This window comes from Polistes fuscatus, unplaced genomic scaffold, assembly GCF_010416935.1.
Source record: "Polistes fuscatus isolate 324 unplaced genomic scaffold, CU_Pfus_HIC Scaffold1, whole genome shotgun sequence".
Lineage (NCBI taxonomy): Eukaryota > Metazoa > Arthropoda > Insecta > Hymenoptera > Vespidae > Polistes > Polistes fuscatus.
This window is the reverse complement of record NW_025112997.1, coordinates 7,818,418-7,833,920: the sequence shown is the minus strand read 5'-3', so window position 1 is coordinate 7,833,920 and position 15,503 is coordinate 7,818,418. Positions and strand designations below refer to the sequence as shown.

The 15,503-nt window shown below is 28.9% G+C and overlaps 2 protein-coding genes across 2 annotated transcripts; one reads left to right on the top strand and one right to left on the bottom strand.

The window, feature by feature from the left end:
• The first annotated feature begins 201 nt into the window (after positions 1-201).
• LOC122515976 (facilitated trehalose transporter Tret1-like) lies at positions 202-7,673 on the top strand. The gene is made up of 6 exons (XM_043633461.1): positions 202-372; positions 2,346-2,439; positions 5,548-5,895; positions 5,981-6,138; positions 6,206-6,658; positions 6,744-7,673. The coding sequence occupies exons 2-6, from the start codon at positions 2,383-2,385 to the stop codon at positions 7,339-7,341; spliced, it is 1,614 nt and encodes a 537-aa protein (XP_043489396.1). The 5' UTR covers positions 202-372; positions 2,346-2,382; the 3' UTR covers positions 7,342-7,673.
• A 1,219-nt stretch (positions 7,674-8,892) lies between these two features.
• On the bottom strand, positions 8,893-14,445 carry LOC122515959 (serine/threonine-protein phosphatase 6 regulatory ankyrin repeat subunit A-like). Its single transcript, XM_043633460.1, has 16 exons — positions 14,328-14,445; positions 13,843-13,967; positions 13,505-13,765; positions 13,231-13,423; positions 12,953-13,142; positions 12,630-12,876; positions 12,414-12,528; positions 12,036-12,352; positions 11,765-11,957; positions 11,540-11,704; positions 11,082-11,440; positions 10,834-10,988; positions 10,479-10,757; positions 10,152-10,393; positions 9,922-10,051; positions 8,893-9,834 (listed from the first exon to the last, which is right to left on the bottom strand). The coding sequence occupies exons 1-16, from the start codon at positions 14,352-14,354 to the stop codon at positions 9,722-9,724; spliced, it is 3,111 nt and encodes a 1,036-aa protein (XP_043489395.1). The 5' UTR covers positions 14,355-14,445; the 3' UTR covers positions 8,893-9,721.
• Between the last annotated feature and the right edge of the window lie 1,058 nt (positions 14,446-15,503).

Here is a 15,503-nt window from a genome sequence, read left to right as displayed (position 1 = left end):
TTTTCAAAGCTCGAACGTTACACATCGAAAATGTAATGCTGCGCGCTTGCACGGTTTATGAAGGAAGTATCGAAGGATCCAAATACTTTTGAATTTTTTTTTTTTTGAAATATCATCAAACAATTGATTGTACTTTCGTTCAACGAGGCAGACGTTTATTTGTCATTTTTAATCGATGGACGAGCAAAGTGTGAAATAGTTTTCTCTAAAGGTGCATCTCATCTAAAGCGACGACTATTTTGGTTAAGTTTTAGCGCCACCGTCACATGTTATAGTGTGAAATGTGTTTTATTCGACGATTAAAAAGTTACTACTTTCCATTATTATTGCCGTTCCGAATCAACGGAGAGGAACATCTTTGATCAGACCCAGGTAAGATTCTAATAACAATATTATATTACTGAAAATGTATCACTCGTTCCTAATCTTATTCTTTTCCCTTTATTCTTATTTCCATTAGATTTTCAAAATTGATTTTATCTTATATTAGAAAAACCGTAGGATGCTTTCATTTATTTGTTATCGATCTGTTTGTTTTTATCGTTGATAAATTGAAAAACATCTTTGACATTTGAAAAATAGGCCGGTTGCCAATTTTCAATTCAAATCGACCAAAATAGAAACGGTAGCAGTGGCGGAGTTTAAAAGCGCAAGAAGTAAATGTAGAACGTAAGTGAGTAATAAGTAGGTATATACTATTTATTTACGTTAGGTGCATTTAGCTTATCTATCAGAATGACCTAGCGTATTGGCATTTTTCTGGAAAAACAGGAGCGAGAAAGGAAAACGTGCAATTGCGTTGGAAGCAAGGTTGCGCCGTTGCAATTTTTACGATCGAAAGTTCGATTACAATCGCAATTCCCGCGCTATGGGAATTTCTTATCTGAACGTTGATTTCGCGCTTATTTGAGAAAGACGGTATAGGGAAACGATTAGAAAATAATTCGAAAAGAAATAGAAACTAAAAGAAAAAAATCCTACGTGAAATATTTTTCATATTTTTCTTTTCTTTTTTTTTAATTCTTACAAAATACAAAATTAAAGATAAAGATATTATGATTGCAGTTATTAATAATATATTTTTTGTAACATTCTTTTTCTTTTCTTTTTCCTTTAATTTGTCTTATAGAAAACCTTTTGTGAGAAATAATTTAAAAATATAGAAATACAGAAATAGAAAGGAATAGAAATTAAAGGAGAATAATTAACGTTAAATTTTGTTCTTTTTGTTTTCTATGTTTTTTTTTTCCTTTTTTTATTCCTGACAAGATAAAAAAAACATAAATATTGCAATTGCAATTAAGTATCTATATATTAAGATATATTTATGACTTTGTATTCTTATTTCTTTAGTGTATATGAAAATTCTTCTGTAGAAAATAATTAAAAAATATATAGGAAATATATATATATAGGACAAAAATAGAAACTAGAGAAGAAGAATTGAAGCGAAATTTTAATATTTATTTTGACTATACCTATATTTTCTTATTTTGCTTTTAATTTCTGATAAGAAATAGAATTATTGAGGAAAATATCGTAATTGGTATTAACATAATTATCTTTTTAAATATGCATTATTTTTTCCTATTTTTTCTTCTTTTTCTTCTTCTTTCTTTCGCGTATCTAAGAAAAACTTTTTCACGTTTAACGCGGGGTGTACGTGCAACGATCGTTGTTCATTCGGGTTTTTTTTTTGTTCGTATGTACGGAAACTCCGTAATTGTCTTGTAGCACGCCACATTCATAAATTGCAATGTGCGGGATTGTCCAAGTGCTCTTCTCATTATAATCGACTGAGCGAAGTTAAAAACGTCCTATCGGGACATTATCTGTTGGAAAGACGTCCGATGATTTCGTTCGTTTCACTGTCTTTCAATTCTTAAAAAGTATCATTCCAAATGTATTAAAAAAAAAAATCCTTTCTTATCTCTTTTTTCTTCTTTTTTTTTTATATTGAAAGAAAAAAAACAATAACAAAGGATTACTCTTCGAAACAAACGAGATCAGCGTTCTTCGATTGTGTTAATAAAAGGTTAATAAAAACGCACAAAAAATAGGACAAAAAACATAGAGCAACGCCCAGCTTCTTTTAACGAGACGTCTATAATCTGACTTGTAAATAGCTTACATATATTCACTATATCTTTGTCATAGAGCAGAAAAAAAAAATATACGAGAAAATATAAAGAGTAGGGAAGTGGAGGGGGAATAAAAGAAAAGGACAAACTCCTTGGACTAATGCATTAATAAAATTGTAAAAGGAATGTTATTATTTTTTCAATTTGCATTTCCCACCAACGCCTTTATATAATAACCTTACAATCTCTTTTTTGCATTTTCAGCAAAAAGTTTTAAGTCTCGGCAAGTTTGGCCAGAACGATGATGATTCAACCGAAGATCTGGTGGAAGCTTATTTATTCCGAAGATAAGAAAGGTGTAAGGATCTTAATTATATAATATGTAATCGATTCTTTGTATTATCCATTTTATTATCCAAGAAGTTATTTAAGTTAACTTATGATCAAATGATCGTTTGATAAGCATTATACGAGAATTATAAGATGATAATTCCATCATCCTCGAGCAAGATTACGTAAGATGATGAAAAAGAAAAATAAGAGAAGTATGTGTGTGTATGTGTGTATTTGTTCGATGTTAAGCTTTTTAAGATCGTTGTTCCATGATCCGTTTTTTTTTGCCTTTTCTCTTTCGTTTTTTGCTATTTTCGATAGAATTCGAAAAATTTGAAATCTATCTCTGGAGGATCTTTATATAAAAATTAAAAGAACGCATAACAGGAATTCTTTGACGCGTTCAATTTAACGTTCTTTCGTAATGATTGAATGATCGTATTCTTTTTTTCTAAAGCATATAGGAATATCTTGCATAACGAGAACAAGGAAGTCCATAGATGATGATGAACATTTTTAAGATTAACAGAAAAAGCTTATTATAATTTAATAAAGAAAAAGAAAAAGAAAAGAGAGAAATGCCACGTTCGTTCTTGCACTCGTTATTGCACAATACGATAACAAAGAATTGCGATCCAGTCGTATAATTATTGCGAGAACACAGCACGGATGTCCGTTCACTTGTTCTTTCTCTCCCGAAGGAGATTCGATGACGATGATCATGATCACGACGATGATGATGATGATGATGATGATAATGATAAAGAAAAGATGCTTTAGTAAATACCTATAACATATTTAAAATTAATTAATCTAATTATCTATTTCATTCAAATGTGTATCGCTTAGTTTCTAATCATTTTCAAAATAAATACTGGCTATCACATTTATCACGAATTTATAATAAAAATTATAGAAAAAAGAAAAATATCGAAATCAATTAATTTATTTATATTGGCAGATAATTAATCCTTTTTCTTTTTATTCTATTTTTTTTTTATTTGCTCTATCACATAATCATTTCAATGTCTGTAAATATCCTTATGTTTCTGATCTTTTTCAAAATAAATACTGTCTATCATACTTCTCATCATGAATTGAACAACTCATTTTCCAAATCGATTAATTCTACGAAATAGAAGTCGAGAATATTAATGAAGTATAGATTGACCATAAAATTCGTGATAATTTAAAAAAAATTACTTGAAGAGAGACAGAGAGAGAGAGAGAGAGAGAGAACATATTTATTTATATATTTAATATATATTTTATAAATAGTCAATATATTTTCAGGTCAATAATTTTCATTTATTAAGTAAAAATAAAAATAAAAAATTTAATTCAAATATTTTTAAATAAAATATTTATATCTTGAATATTTATAATTATAAATCAGCACGAATTTTTCGGGCAACCTCCAATAATATACATTGTTATATTATTTATTATTGAATGGCCATAAAAATTGTTCTCATTTAATGATGTTAAGCTTAATTATTAAGGAAATTTATTTTAAATATGAAGTTTGATAATATAATTTGTACAAATTCTAAAAGTAAATTTAATAACTTTTATTCGTAAATGGCTCCATAAATGATAAAAATTATATAAAAAAAAATAAAAAAAATTGAAGATTCGATTAAAAATTTATTGGTATACGTGGTAAATCTTTTTTTTCTTTTTATATTGTTCTATCACATCAAAATGTAACATGTGAACGGTGATAAAAAAAATAAGAAAAGTGTATAACGTATTATTATTTCGGTACACGTTCACGGAAGTTCTTTTGGATTTCTGAACACGCGTGACTCACGTAGATGTGATATCTTAATTGTTGAGCATTACGGAAATACTTAAGCATTTTCTATGATCAAGGAACGTAAAAATGTAAAGAAGGAAATAGTTTTTGTCTTCCTATATTATTTTGGTACTTTTTATTCTTCAAAAATAGTCAGATTTTTAAACAGATAAAACAAATTAAGTTGATTCAATTCGTCTGAGAAATTAGTTTGGTATCCTTTAATCTGACTCTAACCCAGTGATTTCTAACGTTTCCAAAGTCACGGAACACTTTTGATTTTAAGGAAAATTTGCGCAACATCAAAATCAATAAGACCATAAAATTAACAACAAAAATATTTTGTATTAAACATTATATTGGATTATGTATATACAAATCGATCGATGCCGCATTTTTATAACTTCACGGAACACTTGTAACAAATTCACGGTACATCCGTTAAGAGCCACTGGTCTCATCCGTTGAACTCACTAAATTAGAAAATCGATATTAACTTTTCAAAATTGGTAGGGTTCTTTGGATCATTAGAGTACACAAGTCTCCTCATCCGATAATTAAAATGATGTCTTCGACAAGATGGAGGAACTTACGAGGAAGATTACTTTAAAATTAACTTTTGTTCTTAACATTTCGCAATTAAATGAATTATTTTAAATTGTTCAATCATCTTCGTGATGTCAGAACTAATGAGTAAAGTACAATGCTGAAATATATATTTCAAATGTTCTTTTTAATCTTTTATATTTAAATTAATGTTGCTAACAAGACAATATTTATTAACGCGCGCGCGAGATATCATTAATTTAATATTTAAAATATTTTACTTCATATCTTCCTTAATAGAATAAAAATAATTATCAAGATTAGTACAAAAATTCTAACTTATAAATAAAATGAGAAATATTTTATTTAAATTAAATTGGATTTGGAGGGAAACAAAATGATCTATTTAGTATTGGTTATATAAAACATACTCGTTTTATTTTATGTCTGCTATAGTGAAATAATATTATTTTAATATTAAAAATAATTTATTTTTTATCTTCCTTAGAAAAAAATGGAAATAATTGTTAATGTTATTACAAAAATTCATTTAGTAATAAACAAAAAATTATTTTATTCCAATTTGATTACATCAGATTTGAAAACACACAAAACTATCTATTAATTATTTATTTTATTAAATATAGTCATTTAGGTCTGCTAGTCATAATTTGTTGTAATTATTTTTAATGAAACTGCATAAATTTCAATCAACATTGAACATTCGATCATGACTTTAAAATTTTTAATTTTTTGTTTGTATAAATATATTTCCCCGACTTATTTCAGATTCTTGCTGGATTGGCTGCACATTCAGGACAGATATCAGTGGGATTGTCTCAAGGTTTTAGTGCGATTCTCATACCGAAGTTGTTAGAGTCAGGGTTTGCTGATAAATCAGAAACTTCTTGGATCGCGTCTCTCGGAGCTGTTTCGAATCCTATTGGAGCTTTAGTTGCAGGTTTATGTTCTGAATGTTTCGGAAGAAGATCAGCGATAGCTTTAGCAACTTTACCACATGCAACAGGATGGCTTCTGATTGCATTCGCTAAAAATGTACCAATGCTGTACGTCGGAAGGTTTGTCAGTGGCATCGGTACAGGAATGGCAAATGCTCTGTATTTATACGTCAGCGAGGTAAGTTAAAAAATAAAAATAAAGACAATTTATTATTTATATTTCCCGATCATTTACAAAGTAAATGATTTTATGGTATCATTAGACTGCTGCTCAACATCAAAGAGCATGGTTAGCAAATTGTGGACCAATCTTGACCTCGTTGGGAGTTTTAATTGTGTACACGTTAGGTGCCTTAACAACATGGCAAAAGTCTGCTGCGATCAGTATAGGCCCAGCAATTCTATCTTTAGCCTTAACAAGGTAAGCATTTTCTTTTTTAAATGTTGTGTAAGGGAGGATTTGGAAAAAAGTAAAATTTATTTATTAGGATGCTTCGCGAAACACCAGCCTGGCTTGTATCCAGAGGACGAATGGAAGAAGCAAAAGAATCTTTACTGTGGCTTCGAGGTCCTAGTTTAACAACGGACACCGAGTTTCAAGAACTTTGCGATGCAAATGTAAAAAGGGCGGAAAAGAAAGAAAGTCTTCTTAAATCTCTCTACATGCCAAATGTTTGGAAACCATTCGTTATACTCTTCCTTTTCTTCACTCTTCAACAACTTTCGGGAATTTATATAATGTTGTTTTACGCTGTTAGTGTCTTAGAAGATATTGGTGTGAGCGTGAACGAATATGCCGCGAGTGTTGGTATTGGTGTGATCAGACTATTTGCTTCGATAATTGGCGCGGCTTTGGCAATTAATATTGGTAGAAAAGCATTAGCTTTTATCAGTGGTTTTGGCATGGCTTTATCAGCTATTGGTATTGCTCTGGCCTTCAGGTATGTATAATCATAATATTTTTCTTTTTTTAGACACAATACGTTTAAAAATAAAAATATTAATAAATATATGTATTAATTTCAGGTTCCATTTGCCTTCGTGGGTTTCTTTGATCTGTATGGGAAGTCATGTTGCATTATCCATGATTGGTTTCCTTACGTTACCTTGGGTTATGACCTCAGAATTATATCCGCTTAGGTTTCGAGGAACGTTGGGAGGTATCACTACGAGTATAGCACAAATCTTGACTTTTTTTGCGATTAAGTTGTATCCTGAAGTTAGTATAATGGCTGGCATAGAAAACACGATGTGGTTGTTTGCCACAGTAGGGTTATTGGGAGCACTATTTTCCGTAACCCTCTTACCCGAAACTCGAGGTCAAAGTTTGGACGACATCGAGAACAAGTTTACAAAAAATTCAAAGAATAGTCCAAAGATAAATGGTTCCAGAGCACTTTCGAGCATTTTTATTCACACTCAACCTAAGAACATTACTCTTCAGAAATTTACTTCGATCTCTGAAGAAAAGGATTCTAATGCAACTGAAAATCCTTATACTTTCGATAATTTTTGTTTTGACATGAGTTTTGATAATGTTAGGAGGGAATCTAAGGATGATGGAAAACAAAACAAAGATCATCCCGTAACGAATGCTATTGTGCTGGATCACATATATATTTAAATTATCATCGATTCAGCCAATTTAATAAACAAATAAGCTTGGGAAAGCTCATTTAAAGAGAATATTACTGCCAAGAATGGACATTTTCTAAAATATTATATATTTTGTATATATATAAATAGACATGTGTCTATTTGTGTACATATCTACACATTAATGTAGATATTTTATCATTTTAGCGAAAATGTTGATATTATTTGTTTCTTTTTCGTTTATAACGTAAATTAGAATTTAAGGAAATTGTTAAGATTTTTGTTTCTGTACATATTTATGTATAGTAATAGTAACAGATAGGGGAATGGATTCTGATTCTCGATTTGATGTTAGAGTTTTGTTTTTTTAAACTTTTGATTAACCGTATTATGTTAATAAGTGCAATAAAATAATAATTATACTATAATCAACACTAATAAAAATATATATATATTTATATATATTATTGGTGTTATTATACTATAATTATCGATGTATATAATTAAGTACAATCGAAATTCCTATAGTAAAAAAGTAACAAGTATTAGAAACTAGCTAATAATAAATATATAAAGTATATAGTGACAAAAGTTCTATCTACAAATGATCTTGTTTTCTTTTATTTTCCTCGTTTGATCATTTACAGATCATTTGAAAAACGGATTTAAGAAATTGAATATTTCTTGGTTCTAAATTCATTCACTTTTTCATTTCTTTTTTATTTATCAGAATTAATAATTACAATGTATGTAATTTCCTAGTTAAGCGACCACGCCATTCAATATATACAATATAAATACGTACTTGAAATAAAATTTTTGTATGATAGCGTTATACACTACTTACATTTCTAATATTACTTGTATTTTTTAAATGCACATTATAAAAAGAAGTATAAGTACGAGTATTATAATGAGACAAGAAGAGCTAATTAATATTCTATTTAATTACTTTGTTTCATAATATACTATCGATAAAAAGTATTCTACGTGTTGATTAAAATTAATGCCAAAAAAAAAAAGAAACAGAAACATGCATTTGTCGTTCCTAAATATTACAATTTACGGTCCGATATTCATCATTAGGCAGTTTAAGCTTTACTATAAACGACTAAGAAAATAGCTGAATATTTACTCTTATTATATTGTCCTATAATATCTGTACATAGTAGTCTGCATTGATGAAATAATCCCATTAACATGAATGGACAAACATGTACAATAGGACTTAATAATATGTTATAAAAAATTGCTTTTGAGATTCCCCGTTGATATATCTACCTTAGTGAGTTTTTGTTCATTTATTTTAGTAACAAACATTGTTATGAGATTTTAAAGAAAAAATAAATTTATCATTGTTTTTTAAAAGTTGTTCTTAAAGGCACAGCAAATATACCGTTGAAACAATTAGAAAAAGACTTAATATGTATTTCTTACTTGTTTTTGGGATATTCTCTAGATAAATAAATTATATTAGAAATATTTAAATAATATAATAAAATTAAATTTTTCATTTCTACATATGGAATCGTTAATTCTAAAATGTATTTCTATAACAATAAGGTTCACTTCAGTTTTATTTCAAATGAACAATAAAAAAGGTATTTATTTGATCTATTTAGTATAGGCAATAATACATGTACGAAATAATCTTATTATTCTACAATTCTGTTAAATTTGTATCTTCTTCTTTTTTTCCCTTTTTTCTTTTTATTTTTCTTTTTTTTGCTGCATTATCAATATTTCCTTAATTTCAACAACATTCTTCTTTTTGTTGTCACTTGTAAATACACAAAATTGATAAGATATATTATAGAGAGTAATTAACATATTTCTTTTACTGACAATCGGTAATAATTTTATCTAAAAATTAAGAAAATATAATAACTACTTTAAAAAATATTTTCTTATAAGCCAAATGTGGCACACGATTAGCTTAACTCTAAACTAGCCGTTTCAAAGTTCTTGCACTATTTAAACCATTTTACAATATAATTACTTAGTTTTGCTTGTATAAAATGTTTAATAGGATTCTAGAATTATCGTTTGTACAACGCATAGAAATTATTTCTTATTTTTTCTTTTATGTTATCTTATCAACAAAAGTTTAAATAACCGATCGTTTTAATTTTGAAAACATAATCATTGATATTTTTTATTATCAATTATCTGTGAAATGAGAAGGTTTAATGCTTTAATAGGGTGAATACGGGTATTGTCATGATAATTTTTGTTTGAGGCTAACTATCACATCGGTATTGCCTACTTTCAACAACTGGGAATTATTATGCAAAAACTGAAAAAAGCCAACAGCTTGCCCAAAGTAATCTGGCAGTTTCAATATCACCATGAATGGAACCAGCATTTATATCTTGATACGCTTGATGTTCTAAGCGTGTTACCTGCTGTCAGTAGAATTCCGAGTCTGAACTGTGTTGTGAATCCCCACTTCTCCCATTCAAATAAACTTCTGACGTTTGTTGTATAGACGGTGAATGTTGAGTTGTTTCCCAATGTTGACCTGAACACAAAAAAGCAAAATGTAAAAAAGAAAAAGTCAATTTGTTATTTTTTTTATATTAGACTTTTTTAAGATTTAAAAATTTACCATGAGCGGCAAGTATAGTAGCCAAACAACGTGCTACCGCTGGACTCGGAGCACATGCAAGTGCTGGTGTAAGACCCTCTGCGTCTACAGCAATAACGCTTGCTCCTAATTCAAGTAATTTTCTAGTTACCTATAATAAAATAGCCTATATGTATATTGTTTAAAAAATGATAATGCAAACATTGAGTATAATGAAAAAGCCATTTATTTCGAAAAACCTATATTCTTACCCTTACGAGACCATTTCTTGCTGCTAAATGCAAAGGGGTTCTCTGTTGTTTGTTAGTCATATTAATAACTGCTACACGTTGTTCTTGTAATTGTTGAGCATTTTCTAAGCAACTACTTGAAGCAATCCAGTCTAAAAGGAGTAAAGCAGCAGAAGAGTGACGTCTTTGGCAAGCTAAGTGCAATGCTGTATTCTTATTGGCATCAACGGCACGAACATTAGCTTTCCACTCGAGTAACAGTTCTATTATTACAATAATTTTTATTATCACAAATAATTGTCAAAAAAACATTGTTCGTTTTAAATTAATTTTTTTACAAATAATTACCGATAGCATTGCATTGTCCATTAACAGCAGCGCACAGTAGTGGCGTCCGACCATAATGATCTAAGTCCTCTACCCCAGCTGATTCAGGTCCAACGGAACTTAAAATAAGTCGTGCACATTCAACAGATCCTGCACTAGCGGCAACGTGTAAAGGAAGTCGACCACCTGGAGTATCTCTTAATGCTGCAACTACCTGTCCACCAAATTTATTTATCAGCATGTCCAAGCAATGCGCTGAATTTTGATATGCAGCACAATGAACAGCAGAAAAAGGATTACCTGAAAGTATAGAAAAAATAGTTCATAAATATCATGTTCTCGATGATCTATTATTTCAAAGGAATATAATGCATACCCTCTAAGGAATCAATAACATTTTGTTCTAAGAGATATTCTACACAATTAGAATTTCCATTGTAACAAGCCCAATGAAGTACAATGCAACCTTGATCATCTTTTAAGGTTGCTGCCACTGGATCAGCGTTAATTAATGCAGCTAAAGCTTTTAATCTATCAATATAGATTATAATAAGCAAAAAGAAAAAAGGAAGAAAAATACATGTTAGACATCTTAATTTTAATCAAAAGCTTACATATTTTTACCTTCCACATGCAGCAGCTAAATGCAATGGTGTTTTTCCATTTGTATCCTGAATGGCCACGCGAGCTCCATGTGATAACAACATATCTACTATATCTTGATCTTTCGGATTGACCACTGCTCGAAACAATGGCGTATGTTTATCCATATCAGGTAAGTTGCAATCTGCATTGTATTTCAAAAGTAAACTTGCACATTCTGTTCTACTATTAGCTACAGCTAAGATTAAAGCTGTCCGTCGTTTCGCATCATAACGATTTATTACACTTAAATCTTCTGTTTTTTCCAATAAAAGTTGTAAACATTTAGTATGACCTGTAGCTGCTGCACAGTGTACTGGTGTACGTTTAGTAACAGAATCCTTCGAATAAAATAAATCCAAGTTGTATACAAGTAACAAGAGGAATATGTTATAAACGAAATCATTTTAATATTTATATTGGAAACTATTTTAACTTACTTCAACAGCAACTGAAGCACCAGAATTTAATAACATTTGAACACATATTTCATGACCTTTATAAGATGCTAAATCTAATGGCGTTTTACCACTATCCTCTTTGATATTAGTATTTGGAAATAAAGGTAATAATAACCTCAGTATTTCACTGTGACCATGGTATGCCTATTTGAAAAATGATTTTATAATTTTAATGAAATTTAATGAAATATTTTTTTATATTACCGCAAGATGTAATGGTGTAAGTAAGGGTAACTGTGATTCCTTTTTGGCAGCAGCTATAGCTGGTAGTGTAGCTTGTAACAGTGATTCTAATGCTGATTGATTACCAGCAGTTACTGCATAATGCATTGGTGTAAATCCACGATTGTCACCTAATTGCGGATCTGCTCTATGTTTTAATAAATATTCCACACACCTAAAGAATTAAAAAAAATACGTAAAACAGAACTTTGAATATATATATTTCTTAATAATTGATAAAACAACTACGCACTGTGCACAAGAATTTGATGAACAATTTGTTGCTGCTGCAGCTAAATGAAGAGGTGTAGCACCATTTGAGTCTTGGGTATTAGAATCACTACCAAATCCAACCAAAGTAAAAACACAAAAGTAGTGACCTTGACCGGCAGCTAAATGTAAAGCTAACTTATTTTCGTTATCGGTTAATCTAAAATTTGCTCCACTAGATAACAATAAATCAAGACAAACTACAGAACCCTTTAAGGCTGCCAAATGTAATGGTGTTCTACCTCCTGAATCCTTTGAGTCTATAAGTTCACTATCAACTTGCAATAACTTTCTGCAAACCTGTTGTGAGAATAGAATTAAGTATAATTTAATTACATTTTCTAATTAAATAAAGACTTACTTCTATGTGACCCGCTAAACAACTAAGATGTAAAGGCGTACGTTGAGTTGTGTTACGAGCTGCTGGAGATGCTCCATATTCAAGTAATGTTGTGGTTAAACACTCATGTCCAAACCTTTATAATTGATTATAGATGAATTAAATAAATATATATAAATTAAATGTAAGTATAGAGTTATTAACAAAATATCAATAAAGAACAATTTATTTTCATACCAAGCAGCAATATGTAAGGCAGTATTTCCATTTTTGTCATTTATATTAGGCGATGCTCCTGCGTCTAGTAAACTTTTTGAACGAGTAAATCTGCCATGAATTGCAGTCATGTGCAATGGTGTGCGTCCATCTGCCGACTGAACATCTATTCTTAATCCTGCATGTAATAACGTTTCTAAGCATTGAACACCATGTGTACTAGCAGCAGCAATATGAAGTGGTGTTTGACCCTGGTAATTTGTAACTTCTAAATAAACAGAATAGTATATGTTAGTAATCAAGTATAAAAGTGAAATGCGCATCAATATAAAATAATTCTATACCTATATTAACATTATTGCTAATGAGTTCTGAAACTGCATCTACATGTCCATTTAAACAAGCAATATGTAAAGGTGTATTGCCATATACATTTTTTGACTCAATGTCTGCTCCACCTTTGATAAGGGCATGCATGCATTCAACATTGCCAGATGCAGCAGCAGCATGTAGTGGAGTATATAAATCACGATCCTTAACAGAGGAGAAATAAAAAACAATGTAATCCTAAGAAACACTAATATACTTTCGAGTAATTAAGTATAATTGAATTGTATGTTACTTTAACATCTACGTCTGCTCCCTTTTCAATTAATAATTTGACAATTTTATCATAGCCCATATATGCTGCGAAATGCAAAGCTCTTCTGTCTTTTTTATCAGCTGCATTCACTACGCAACAAGCTTGAATCAAACATTCGACCATTTCTAAGTGACCATTATATGCAGCATGATGTAAGCTTGTTCTTCCACCCCTACAGAAAAGAATAAAAGTATTAAATAAATTATTCTAGTAGACTTATAATTCATAGGAATATTTTATGAGCAATACAAACCTGTCTGTTACATTGATATTTAACACATAAGGGATCATAAGTTCTACACATTCTACAGAATTATTTGCAGCTGCCACATGTAACGGTGTTTGCCAACTTCGATCTCTATTGTTTACATCTGCTTTGTATTTTAATAATACATCTACTACTGAAGGGTTGTTTGAACAACAAGCTCTGTGTAATGGTGTTAACCATTTTTTATCTTTAACATTGACTGATGCTCCATGTAATAATAAAGTTTCTACGATACTTGAAACTCCTCTATAAAAATATTTATAAATTATATTACATTTCGGAAATAATTGATTAATAGAAGAGCTATTGGAAATAATACATACGTGTATGCTGCTGCATGTAATAGTGAACGTTGTTCATGATCTGCCCAATTAATATCCTCTTGTTTTGATAATAATGTACGAACTTCGTCTAGATCTCCATGAAATATTGCTTGTAATAATGGTGGCTATAAATAAATAAATCATATCCGTCATTTATATACCTGTTAATAATAGCATTTTATTCAATGAAATGAAATTATAAGAAAATTTTATTTAAAACATTGTTCACGTTGAGGTTAACTTGAAAAAAATATTGAAACTTTAAATTAAACAATTAAAATAAATAAGACTGTAATAATAAAAATCAACATGAATATAAATATCTACGATTTAGTTGTATTAGAAATAAAATTAACAAATTTGAATGAAATATGTATTTAATGTATGACATATAAACCTAACCTATAAAAAGTGTATCTAATATTAAAAGATATCGAAACGAATTGTATTAAATTGTGTTAAATTAAATAAAAAATATCATTTACCCCATCCCGTAAATCATGTTCGTTCATGATTAGTCCTTTTTGAGTTTTACCGATACTAAAACGCTTATAAAATCATAGTTGCAGCATCGTAGACAATTGACATTATCCTGTGAGTCATACTAACGTCTGTGCATACTTAAATATTTTATATGATATTTTAAATACACATGCGTATATAGGTGTTTCATCAATTTTATCTTAATTTTGTTTTTTTAAATAAATCCAAATTAATGTTAAAATTATTTCCTAATTCTTTTTATTAGATTTTTTTCAAATATTTTCTTACTTTCTTATAAATACTTTTAATTGAATGGATCGATATTTATAATAAATGTCATATAAAACAATAAGAAACAATTCTTTAATAGTTGTATCTTTCTATTAGAAAAACCAATAACAAATATTCTTTTTTTAATAACTGTTTTTATTTATTTTTATTCTTCTAATTTACAATACGTTTATAAGAAATTCATTAAATTTTGAATTAATTAACTGTATAAATATCTCATAGACAGTGAAAGGATTAAAATGGGGAATACTTCTTTTAGACTATTTTCGCGAATAGTTTTTTTTTTATAACGTTTTTATACAGTATTTACATAATATTTTGTCTATAATGTATCTTATAAAACATGCAAATATATTTTCTATATGTATTTTAAAAAATAAATTTTCAAACAGTATATAAAGACAGACAATGAGTTATATATTTTTTAAATAATAAATAAATTTAAAAACTCTTTTCTTACATAAATTTTAAGTAAACTTGATAAATACTTCTAAATAATTTTAATATTTTCAAACACAACATAATTTATTGATGAAATTAAAAGAAAAGGAATATTAATAATGGAATAAAAAAAATTTCAAACATAAATGAATTTGAGGAATGTTATTGCGTGAAACAAAGAGGTTTTGCATGATGAAATATTATAGATTTAAAATTCGATTAAAAATCAACAGCATAATGTGTATTTTTTTTATAATAATGTTATTGTTAATGCTTATTTTAAGTTCTATAAGATGGTATGTACATACAACTTGTATGGTCAGATGAATTTACATTGGTAATTATTTTGTTATCTAGGCGCGCGTTATTATTAACATTGCAATACGTATGACTTATTATTTATAAATATTTTGTTGATAAAATAAATTTGTTTACAAATTGATTAA